This window comes from Liolophura sinensis, chromosome 5 (genome assembly GCF_032854445.1).
Source record: "Liolophura sinensis isolate JHLJ2023 chromosome 5, CUHK_Ljap_v2, whole genome shotgun sequence".
Lineage (NCBI taxonomy): Eukaryota > Metazoa > Mollusca > Polyplacophora > Chitonida > Chitonidae > Liolophura > Liolophura sinensis.
In genome coordinates, this window is record NC_088299.1 from 14,022,085 (window position 1) to 14,035,882 (window position 13,798).

The window sequence follows — 13,798 nt, forward strand, 5'->3', positions numbered from 1 at the left end:
TGTATACTAAATTTCCCTCCTTCCACAAATAATTTCACCCTTCTTTACCAGCCAGAAAATGTACATCTCATAATGGGATCAGCCCTACAAAGTAACATGCATGTATGAATGGATAATGCTTCACAATGGATATCTTCTTTAATATTATTTTATTTATCTATTTGATTAGTGTGAGCTGGACTGGAACTCACAGCGACCACACTAGTGAGAGTCTCCTGGGTCATTACGCTGCACTGGCGCACAAACCAACTGAACGAAACGAACATAAACTCAAACACACATAAAATGAAACAGAATTGAAAACTGTTCAAGAAGAAAGTTCGACTTCGTTAAGCCTTAAAGATGTTGGATACTACCAGTATACACATGTAGGCCTGTAAGTTCTCAATTTATGTCTGGGTGTGTACATGTATGGTCACTGTATATTACGCTATGTCTAGGTTTTACAGAAATGCTTAATAATTATACCCCAGAATGATGCTCTAACACATATCTTAACAGATGCCCCCCTCCCCCCCCCCCCCAATTCTCTCTCTCTTATTCTCTCTCTTGTATACTCATATACACACACACACATGTATTAACGAAGCTAAATGTTGACATAATTGACGAAATACAATTCAACCTCATTTATACATGTACATGTATGTTATTTTTACCTGTATGCAGTGTTGAAGTATTTGTATGAGGCCATACAGTCATGTACATGCAGATCAATTTCACATATTTCTAAAATTTTTCAAACAGATTTTAACCACACCCTGGTGTGATAGGATATATCTGTATTACAATTTGCTCATTTCTAAACTTCAACTTGTACTAGAATACGAATTTTAGATAATTTCGAATAGATAATTAGTTCAACTAGATTCATGCACTGGTTTCAAGAGTTCTTTGGGGAATTAAATAAGTAGGTTTTAAAGATTATTTGGAAAGTAGAATGATATCGTACTTGAAATTTTCAGCACCAAAATATTTCATGGCATTTATTTGCCTCTAAAAATGCACCTTTTTGGACAAGATTTCAGGCAATTCATCACAGGTGCATGCTGAAGAATTAAGTTCAGGTACATGATCTTCCAACATCATTTCATTTTTTTGTCCACACTCATGTTAATTCATTTTGACACCAAGGTGGCCAGACTATAAACCCAGATCCTAAAGGTAACTCATTATTCTTCATATCTTCCTTTCATAATATCTAAATGGTTTTTCCTACAATACCTTCAACGAGGGACTACATGTACTTTTGATCCCATACTTTTGTTGTGCTTCTTACTTTTGTTTTGAGCCCTATACATGTATCTTGTTTGAGTAGCATTTAGAAGTTGGGATGAAGTACACTGGACAAGGCATTATTATGGATATACAACTTCCTGGTTAATTAAAACGATGTTTTGATGTAGTTACTAACATCGTTTATCGTTATCATCATTATCAACGTTAGTAACTACATTGAAACATCGTGTTAATAAACCAAGAAGCTGTATATCCATAAGAACGCCTTGTCCAGTGTAGCTATAGGCATATACCTACATTTGTCTTTGAGCTGTGTGTGTTACAACCCTGTTTATGTTTCCTGAGGGTCAAGGGTCTGCTCTTATCAACAAGAATGTATTGTATTCAAGGGGGTCAGGTTACATACTGTTGTATGCACCTTGATAACCACTACACCACATGTGCATGTATGTACGGCCCTCAAGCTGCCAGACACAACTATATCAAATGAAAATAACAGTTTAAAGCATTCAACAGCTGTGGTCCAAACTGTCCTGACTTGTACAGTACTACCGCATATATCTGGAATTAATAAAGTAGTTCTTTATGCTGTAGGCTTGAATAGAAGTATTTTCGGCACTTTTCTGCAACATGCATGATAAGACTCTTTTCACAATGTCACTCAAGAACTTGCATATGAATTAATTATAATTAATATTGTTAAAACTAGGTCAACTGGATCTCCCCACTTAAGTTGCATGAGTTAATCTTGCATGTTGTCACAATCATATTTGCCAAGAATGGGAAAATTATGACCATAGCTGTAAGATTTGCAGTTGTGGATTAGCTTAAAATAAAACATGTATTACAAGGGTATATATTCTTTGTACTGTATATATTTTCTTTATTTCTTTATTTGACATGTATATGGCCAGCCTTATGTATGGTGGGAGGAATCCAGGCAGAGCCAGGGGGAAACCCTTGGCGATCTGCCAACTGCTGGCAGACCTTCTCATGTATGATCGGAGAGGAAATCAGCATAAGCTAGAGAGCGATCACATAAGTGAGAGGCTCCTGGGTCATTGCGCAGCACCGGAAAGCGAACCATCTCTGCTGAAATCAATGCTGCCACATGGGGCTCTAACATGTATATATATATATATATATATATATATATATATATATATATATATATATATATATATATATATATAAATATATATATATACATGTATGTATATATATATATATATATATATATATATATATATATATATATATATATATACATGTATATGTATATATATGTATACTCACTTAAAGCTCACTTTAAAACAAACAGCGTGTACCTTAAATCATCTTTGTTAAAATGTGTACCCAGGATAATAAGCACCTCATGTACAAGTAGTGGCAATGATCAAACAGCATGAGCTCAAAGATGATAACTGAAGACCAGATATCAATTTTCACTCACTTTCGATCAGAAATGCTCCTAATGTAAAGTGATCTATGGGTTTCTGTAATAACATTATTACATCAGACAATTCCAAATATACAGCGACATTATTACATTAGACAACTCAAAAAAACACATACAAAAAACAGCTGTACTCACATGAGCAACATTATTACATCAGACTACTCAAAAAATACAGCTATACTCACATGAGAAACATTATTACAGCAGACAACTCCAAAGATACAGCTACACTGTATGTTCACATGAGCAACATTATTACATCAGACAATTCCAAATATACAGCTATACTCACATGAGAAACATTATTACAGCAGACATCTCCAAAATATACAGCCATACCCACATGAGTAATATTATTACATCAGACATCTCCAAAATATACAGCTCACTTCAGAAATGTCCTATGGATAGATCTATCTAATTAGTTATCTATGGTAAAGACAGCATAAACAGCTTGATATGCATGAAAATGTCACAAAAGGTCAAGAAATAAAACACAGAGAAGTCACCAACAAAACACACTTATTTCTTTTACACTACAAAAAGTTTGAACCTTTGTCCACAATACTGTACCACAAATGTATTTGCGAACTCACCCATCGATGTTTGCACTCTCAATGTCTTTCCAACTTAATCTAAGTTGTAATAAATACAGACCTGTACAGGTATATATTCATTTGTCCTTGTTTAATATACAGGACATTTTCATGCGCAAGCATGTTTATAGGACAATACAAAAATCTCAACACAAAATTTACCAGTTCATCTGTCCAAAGAGAAATCTTACCAAGTTAATTACTAGTGAACTCTGTTTCCTTTCTTTGTCTAAGTCTGACTGTTTTATGCAGAGGCATGTACTAGATCTTTATAGTATGCTTACCTTCAATCAGGACACGGGGACATACATATAGTTTACATACACATTTCTTCAGTTGAAAACAGTGACGTTCTGGTGCTGATATTTACACGGTTGTCAAGCTTTGACATTTTGGTGCTGATATTTACACTGCTGTCAAGCTGTGCCTGTTCTCAACACGTGGTAAGAATAAAAGAAACTTCACTTTCCTTTATCGTCCACATAACCATTAGCAATGGTTAAGTAATTAGTTATGTATTATGTTCTCTGAATCATGTTTAGAAATTAGTGGTACATGTGGTACATGTACATCAATCTACAGGCTCTCCTACATCATATTTCATGCTGGAAGCCTTTTGTTCTTACTTGGAATACTAAACAATATTCGTTTTGGTCTCTGACTTTGGCTTTTTTCAGATTGGGAATACTGCAAATCATGGCTGTTTGAAATTTGACAGCAAAATTGTTGCAGACATTATTTTTAAGAGTTTGAAGTTTGTTCTTTTATGTAGGTCAATTAGTTTGGTGGCCATATTGGATTTAAAGGAAAACATTTAAACATTTCTTCTCAAGAACCAATGGACATAATCACATGACGTTTGAAAAAATAAATTAAAATCTGTAGAAGCTCACCATTGATCAATTACATGTACATGGAGTCCAAAGAAGTTTTGAATTTTCACATAACTCTGAAGTGTACCAATGTATTTCAAGCCAGCAACTCCAAATCTGCCTTTGCTTTTTGTCTATGTTTAAAAAGAAATGTCATCAAATGTTGTCATCATCAAGAAATGTTATCATTATCAAAAAGTGTGTCATAATCAGGTCTGGCATTATCAAGAAGTGCGCTGTGATCAAGGGATATGTCATCATAAAGAGCTGCCATGGACTGTGTCATCATGAAGAAGTGCCATCATTAATAATTACGTCACTGAGCACTGTAGTATCATCAAGAGAATGTATGTATGTATGTATGCTTGGGGTTAACTGTTATACTTCACAACTTTTCAGTCATATGATGAGGAGGAGTCATTAGGTGAGTGTACATACATTGTGTCTTCTTGTGGCAGGGGTCCGCTTTGGGAGCAGTGGATCCAGGGTAAAAAAATTGTTTAGCATGACGTTAAACCCCAAGCACTCACTCACTAACTCTTGTGGCAGGGCAAGCAAAATTATTGCTGCTACTGAAGCATCATGCCCACGACATTAGACATGACACCCCGCCCAGTCACATTATACTGACACCTGGCCAACCAGTCCTGTTTTTTGCTCTAACCTCTTAGTGCTCAATGCTAAGTAGTGCAGCATCAAGTACCACAGAAGTGAGATGATGTCATCATTAAGCATGCCATTGTCAAGTGTGTTATCATCAAGACAAGTTGGATTATCTAATCATCAAGTGTATCATCATCAAGAAGTGTGTCACCATCAAGTGAAGTGTTATGATGACATAATGTTGAAGACGTGCACACAACTGATATTTGACCTTGAGGCCCGCCATGACCTTCAAGTACATGTGTGACAAGTACAGGAGGATGGAATCCAAAATCATTTATACATTGTTACTTTGTTTTATTCAAGAATGGAATAAAAAACTCAGTATTCATAACATACACATCCCAGTCCAGTATTAAAATACACAAAATAGAATAATGTACATCATGTAGGCAATTAAATTAGTGGGATCTGAAATATTCTGCAAAAGGTACAGTGAACACAAAAATATGCAGACTTTATTGTTATGCATACGTACGTACATGTATGTATTTAAATATGTATTTATTTATTTATTTATCTATTTATTTATTTATTTAGTACAGTACATTTCTCTTCCCAGGCTTATTTGATTGTTGTTCCATTTATTTATTTATTTATTCTAAAAAGTACATTTCTCTTCCCAGGCTTATTTGATTGTTGTTCCATGCCAAACTCCATATTCAAAAGTTTTTAACCTTTTTGATGGTACAGGTATACAATTATGGTAGTAAATTTTATGACGTTTATTGGTGAAGGAAACTGAAGTGTCCAGACAGAACCACCGACATATGGCAGTTTGGTAATAACTGACATAGCACGTCCATGCTTCAACCCTCTGTGCATACAAGCATGCTCATCTGTCCCACACTCACCTTTATCACATAACATTTAAACAATTATACGGCATACAAAGGTATATACATGTCAGTATCCTTTGTTAACATTCTGGGTCTAGATTTCAATCTTACTTTTTATGTTTTTTTAACATTATTTTTTATCATGACAGAGCTGGATATAACAAAAATTATTATAATGTACTGTGATATGTGTATATAAAGTTCACAGGCAATTCTAAATGCAAACAGCCCTTCATTCTGGTATATATGCCATACAAGTCAAATCTAACTCACAAAGTATACAATATAAATCTGATCACATAAAGCAAACAAGACAAATCTGACCTCTCAAAGCATATAAGATAAATGTGATCTCACAACGTATACAAGTCTCTGACCTCACAAGGCATACAAGGCATACAACATTACAAGTCTATGACCTCACAAGGCAAACAAGTCTCTGACCTCACAAGGCACACAAGCCTCTGACCTCAAAGTATGCAAGATAAATCTGACCTCACAAAGCATACACAATAAATCTGATTTCACAAAGCATTGTTGTAGATAATTCTGACCTCACAAACCATAGCAGATAAATTTGATCTCACACAATAATAGCAGATAAATCTGATCTCACAAAACATATAGCAGATAAATCTGTTCTCACAAAGCATAGCAGATAAATCTGACCTATAAAAGCAGAGCAGATAAATCTTATCTCACAAAGCATAGCAGATACATCAGTCCTCACAAAGCAAAGCAGATAAATCTGGGCCCACTTGCACAAACCCTCTTAACGTTAAGAACACATAACTTCCATGGCTACCAGCACTGTACGCATTATGTTGCCATGGTAGTTACGTGCCCTTAAGTTAAACAGGGCTTAGTTGCAAGTGGGCACTGTTCTCACAAAGCATAGCACATAAATCTGACCTCACCACATCCACATGGGAACACTACACATTTATGAAAACAACAGGTAGGGTTTGCTATGGTTTGAAGAAGTATCACCTTAACTTACCATACACATGCTAGAAGACAAGGCAGAGAATATAACTATAACTTTCAGAAGTGGAAACAGATGTAAATGGACACAGCCACTCTTTTCTGATGATCTTTGTACATGTAACTCTATATACCAATTTTTAATCTGCAATTCTTACGACGACAATGTGGTATCACATATACAGTGAAACAGTGTTTATGTGAGGTCTGAGGTAACAGCTGCATTCTCGGGTTATAGAAAGTTATTAAAATTGATCAAATCCCGAGAAGGCATCTGTTCCACTGTGACATCACCTGTTCCTAATGTACCATTTTGCCATGGTCGACAAAACATCAAGGAACACAAAGGAGCAAAATTTAAAATCGTCAATTCCCCAAAACTTAGAAAAACATATTACATCATCACATTTAAATAATTTTAGGCACTGTCTGGTAAGATGCCGCCTTCTCATTCCCATCAACCTTTGGCATCCCTAATGAATTTTTCACTGACTGATATTTGTTATTTAGACACTGCTGACTAATCGGTAAAATGAACGACAAAAAATGGATTTGTATAATTTGAGTGAGTGCTTGGGGTTTAATGCCTTACTTAACAATTTTTCAGTCATATGACGACGATGTATAATTTGAACAGCGTGTCTAAGTAGGCCTTGGATCTACTACTGAGACGAATGCAGTTTGGGCTGAGAGGGTATACTACTGTCCGACAGAATTTGTGACACCGTTGTTGTATATTTTACGGCTTGTAAATCAACTAATTTTATGTCTGTGGTGATCCGTAAATGATACAGACCTGTCCCACAACAATTTGTGAAATGGCCCCTCGGCTATGTCAGACTTAATTGTTGGAAACGATCTCAAAATGATGTTTTATGCAGTAGTCCTGTGTTATCATGTCACTTCATGGAGTGAATGGGTAAAGGCTATATCACAGCTTAGGCCGCGCAATCTGATAGCAACGGGTTTGATTGGATAAAATTCTCAAGATATCTGCCTCGATTTACACCCAACATTTGTGCAGTTTTGACATTCTGCTCTACAACAGAGTGAAGTCTCATTAAAATAAGAAGGTATGATACTTTTTAGGAAGCTTAAGAATTCTGCTTTCAACTGAAATATGTTTAAGCCAGGTGCTGTCTTCTCCTTTAAATATGTTTTGTTATTTTCTAATACTGCTGACAGATACTTGACAAGCTTATCCCCAAAGATAGTTGCACAAGCTTTTAAACACTAACAGCACAGTAGTTCTCAAAAGCTGTAGGTTAAAATTACCTTGTAACAATGTTTCAACAAAAAATATTCTAGTTGAGCAATCTGGTAACATCAACACCATCCAGTATGAAGAATGCTGCCAACTGTCTGTGGACACAGCTTTACATGGATATATTTATTTTCTCTGCTCACTCAATGACTAATATTTTAGTAACCTCATTAAATCTAGGTAAGGTTATGAACCACATGTGTGTATACCCCTCCACTATTTCTGGCTGGCCCCCCAACTTCCCTGCCACATGTACACACAAAGGCAGGCCCCACTCTCTTACCACACAGTGTATTTAACTTGTTTGCAGTTTACCCTAATTCTTCTAATTTTTGGGACAGATATTGGTAGTGCTAAAAGCAGAATATTACATTTCTTTCATAGCTTTTCGTAAATGTAAAGGAGTATGTTGTTCATTAGATGGTGTAACCATGTTAGAAAAGAGATAGTAAATATCCCTGCTACAATTACATGTATATTGGTTAAAAAGAATTATAAGAAATAGGGTAGATATCATTCTAACAGGACACAAAGTCTTGGTAACTATATGGTGCAAACTGTCACCGAATAAACAAGTGGCTGTAGTCTAGGAAAAATGCATTAGCCCTGGTCATGTTGTTATGAGCTACGCACACAGCATCAGGGACAAGGACCATATTTATCAAGTGTTTTATAACTTAAGTCAATGATTCAAACACACCAACACATAAAATGTTTTAATCTGTGAAGTTTAAAGTTTGTTCGCTGATTCTTTACTGCGGAACAATGTACCAACCACAATTTGAGTTCCCTCCTGTACTGAGTTTGGTTTTTTAAACACTCGCAATTTATGACTTGTCGCTTGATAAATATGGACCGCGTTCTATAACGTTCACATAATGCATGATGTAACATAGCACATGCTTTTTTCACAAAGAATGGCTGAAGCGTGGTTGGAAATTGCTTAATCCAATCACCATGCAACTTGATGTCAAAAACACTTTTTTAATTATTTTCCGACTTTTACATGCCCAATTCCAAACTGTGTACGGGAATGTATATGTACAATCAAGCTGGCCAAATAGGTTATACACATACATGATGTTACTGTTTACTAAAGTCTTCCATGATGGTGACACAGGGCAATACCTGCGCACCTTTAGCATGTCTACTTATGGAACACTCATGTAAGTAACTAAATACTTACTGCACTTATTTGATTGGGGTTTTATGCAGTATCCAAGAATATTTCACTTATATTTCACGGCAGTCAGCATTATGGTGGGAGATGTGCAAGTATAATGAAGTCCTACACGTGTATCAAAAACCGTGTAAAATGTCCAAGAATGATCATTACAATAACCAGCACATATAGTCTTTCCCAGCAGTACAGAAATATTCTCTCTTAACTCATAAAAAGAAAATCAATAAATGGTTTGTATGTACATTAAGCATCTCTGTATCTCTGGTTAACAGGTTAATACCATATCATGTCCAGAAATACACCATACCACAGCGTAATAATTCTAATAGATCAAGCCGCATAAATAAAGAGATGAAAAAATAAAAAAAAAACACACCAAATTTCTCGCAAAGTTTAAAAGCACATATTTAAGCTGTGACTGTTGAACTGGCATTATGATTATATTAATACTGTATGAATACTTTGGATGTTATTTATGAACACACTGAGCCTCCTTCATTTGTTTATATCTGGTAAACTGGTCTTATTAGAAACATGCTCTGATAATATGACTACAAGCAATATTTAAAGTTAGCTGGCGATAAACTAAAAATGTGTATACATGCTACTTCCAATGTTGCCTTGATTCCTTTGATTAAGCAAACAAATGAAAACCATAAAAGTATAGAGTAACTTGTTACACTGTGGCCAAACCCAAATGATAGAACTATAAGTATCAAGCTTGCAGATGCTATGGGCACAGTGACAATTAAAGGAGAAGAAAATTTAAATGTCAATCTAATGCCATTGAAAAGGGTATGCATTTCCTTGCACGTGCATGTCATAAAAAAAATTGACCTCAAGGTGATAAATTATAAATAAGGTCCACATCAACATCCGCTGAGGGCGACTCCAAGAACTAGTCCTAAAGTCTTCTGTGTTAGGAGGAGAATTGCCATCGGAAACCGCCAAAGTGCAGTTCGTACATTTTCGCTAGAACTCTTCTTCCCAGAAGGTAGCAAACAGTACAGTTCGTTTTCCGCTTAAGCGGAATGTTGGACATAGGTTCCGAGTTTACACGAACAAGCTGGCATTTTTAACGACTCTTCCTGGTTGAGAGGCAACACACCCCCAGCATAAATTACTGGGTGTTAAAGATGGAGGACGCGATGGACTCACCGATTTATGCCAGCTTTGCCGTATTCAGGTTTTACGTGTATGGCGAGGAAATATCGCAAAATTATGCAGCAGGCACCACCTGATAGAAAAAAATGTGCTCTTGTCAGCCTATAGTGTCATGTTTTTTAAGTTTTCTTCTCCTTTAAACTAAATATATTTTGCATTTATTTTACGTCTAGCATAGATCACTAATCTGCGATCCTAATAAGTTCAACAGGTGATCATTTCTCCTGCCAAACTGCCATATTTGATGTATGCTCTCAGCCAGCATTGTGCATGACTTCTGGCAAATCGAGAGATCTCGCCTCAGCAACTGAGAAATGGCATACACTGGTTACCTGGACGGTGTGAAATCAACCATGTCTGCAAAAAATTTATCTTGGCTAAATAGTTACCACCACTGTACATAGTTTATAACCAGAGCTGGGGAATTCCCAACATTCTGAAGGGCTACAGGCTTATCTTTGTGAACAGAATAAAGTACCACAAATGTGACAAATCCCTTAGACACAACCTGTTGACTGGTTGAGAATTATCCCATGCTGTATTTTCCAACTTTTCAAATTTTTAAACATGTAATAATGATTTCTGGTCTACCTCCAGTGTGTTTCTTTGCATGTCTATAGCTCAATTTTAATTTGTGGATAAAATCAGTTGGACAATTAATGTTTTTCACTTTATCTGAAAAATATGCAATCATGTGCAGATCTGGATCTGTGCGTTTTAGCAACTGCGTGCATAACATACAACTGGACATCATGCCATTCTTCCACTAAAGTTCTGTGGAAATGTTGTACGAAAAATTCATACAACAGATCACCCCAGCAACTTAAATATTGCTGAAAATGAACTCAACAGTGCAGACTCTGCCAGTGAATGTAGTCAAGTTGAATATAAATATCATAAACGTTTGTGAATGTGCATAATGTCTATGGCTTTTATTCTGTGCTATCCATAAAAACCCATAATTATTAAATCAGACGCTTAGTTCAAAATACAAACCCTTTGCAAGCATGACATTTTTGGTGATGGCTATCATCAGTATCATCACTAGCATCAGAAGGCGACATGTATATTATCTTATGCAATAAATAAACTGACTGCCACCTCAACTGCAAGGCAACGTGGAATATTTCACTCTCAATGATGCAAATCCACACTTACATATGCACATCACTAAAACTCCACTTGTTTAATACCTAAACGATTGACTTTCACTTTGGTCACTTCCCAGTTGCAAAAATGTAAATCTGATTCAAGTACAGAATGAAATGTCATGTCGTAATCTCCTTGCGCGCCATGTGAATTGGAGTTACATATTTGCGACAGTTGTATTACCAGAATCCAAATGTGGCGTTTGATGCTACTGTTGGTCTCATGTGACAAACGGAGGAAGTGAAGATGAAATGGAGAAGGAGACACTTACTATACGAGATTCAGATTCCAGTAACCATTGTAAAGATGCCCCACAATGTGATGTTTTACCCCTTATTGTGGAATGTAATGACCAACACGAAGTGTTGGAGAGTTGCGGCGGGGAAAATGCTTCCAATGTGTCGGATCGATGGTAAGCCACATATATATTTACTGCTTCTTCACACGCGCATTAAAACTTTCCTAGCATAAATCCACATCAACCGAGTGATCCCGATAATCAACTAACCTGTTTTGAGTTTTGCAGAACCAAAAAAGATTATTTTCTGACACTACACCCACTGTGGCCACCACCAAAGAAAAAAACATGGCAGAAAAAACATGAGGTCGTTCAAGGGAGACAATACTAGTGGAAATCATTATATTAACACTAGTCAAGTCTAGTCATCCATCTGCCCGTGACATCAGATGGCCTTAATCGATTCCGTCTCGTTTGTTCCCGCAAGTCATAAAATTCGTCACAGGCAGCTTACGGCCACAGTGGGTGTAATGTCTGAAAATGTTTTTATTTAGTGAGTTTGTGCAGTTGTCATGGATCGCTTTTGGTTCTGCAAGACTCAGAACAGGTTAGTTGATTATGGGAACCACTTGGTTGACATGGATTTACCCAACTGAAGTTTGATTCATTCAACACATTACAAGCAGTTTCTCCCCGAACTCTCCTAACTCTTCAAATTCAGAGTTACAATCTGCAACTATCTTACCCCAGGAAAATGGACATGTTGCAACAAGAGCAAAATACAAAAACACAACCTCCTTAATACAGGAATAGTGTAACTAATTTAGTGGTCTTGCAGACAGAGAGGGCCATGGATCACAACTTTCAGTCAAAACTCATGGGTCAGCCAAATATTTTAATTTGGGAGTGAATTAATACTTTGGTACAGGAGGCTGACAACAAAGACCTAACATGCCTAAACTACTTGTGCACAGCAGCAGTCACTCATCGCCTATAAATATATAAATACATCATCATGTTTTAGAAAATAAATGATCTAATTAGACATAACTTCCAGACTAAAATCCTTGAAATATGGGTTACGAGGACATTAACCTAGATTTTAATGCACGCAACGCAATTTCGCAAAGCGTGCGGCCACACTAGTGTCAGCAGGCCTGCCATTCAACAATAACATTCAGATTCATTCAAGCGCATCAGTTACGTTCACCTGGAAACAATGTGTGTGCAACGAACAAAATAACTATACCTACCTCAGTTGGCGATGACATCGGTAATAATTTCCACGTCTCAGACGTGTTACAGGAGCTACAGTTTTCCTGGGGGTCGATTGTTATACGTTGTTCGTTTGCGGTTTGCCTGGCGGACAACAGTCGTCAGTGCACTTCCCAGCCTGACAGATGTTTTGTGCAGGAATCGTCAGCCAACCAGCCAGCCGTGACAGCTGGCCATCAAGTCCGCAAAGGGTCCTGGCCCCAGTTCAACTCCCCTCACCGATTTCGCTCTCCCCAGTGACCTGATTAATCGCTGCCCAGGTAAGTTCATCGCTGATAATGGATGTGATAAATGTAAGGTCACAGGGACGCAGTTCTGTCTGCGACATTCTTTTTTTTATCCCAAAACAAGAAAGACTTCTATTAGGAAGGGCAGATAACTGGAAACCATATTCTAAATCAAAAGGTTTACAAAGCTTGCATACTGGATGCTCATTAAACCCCTCAAGCATAGACAAATGCAACACATTTCCTACACTCTCTTTCATTGCAGCACAAGGCATTAACGAATGAGCCGATTTGGCCGAATTTCGGCGCATGCTGATCTTTCTAATGTTTTACGCCGTACTCAAGAATATTTCACTTATACGACGGCGGCCACTCTCGCAGAATTAACCCCTGGTATAGGTCTATATATATGTTAACCATATATGCCCTTTATAGGCCAAAACTTTTGAATATATATTGTCAAGATATTAACATTCTTTAGAAATAATAAACAGTTACAAGCATTTGAGAGAATCGTGTGGATAACGCGTTTATATCCACAGGCCAATACTCAAGCGAATAAATTTCGCGTGCGGAAACGTGGCATGAAGAAAGGCATGTACTATTAACCGAAATGTCGGAAATAATAGTAATGTGCATGAAAACT

General features: G+C 36.8%; 1 protein-coding gene across 1 annotated transcript in view; it reads right to left on the reverse strand.

The window, feature by feature from the left end:
* The window catches only part of LOC135465725 (uncharacterized), a 28,625-nt gene extending 15,372 nt beyond the window's left edge, over positions 1-13,253 (reverse strand). The window contains exon 1 of the mRNA XM_064743042.1: positions 12,904-13,253. Within this exon, the coding sequence (XP_064599112.1) occupies positions 12,904-12,921 (18 nt within the window). The 5' untranslated portion in view covers positions 12,922-13,253. The remainder of the gene's footprint in view (positions 1-12,903) is intronic.
* Between the last annotated feature and the right edge of the window lie 545 nt (positions 13,254-13,798).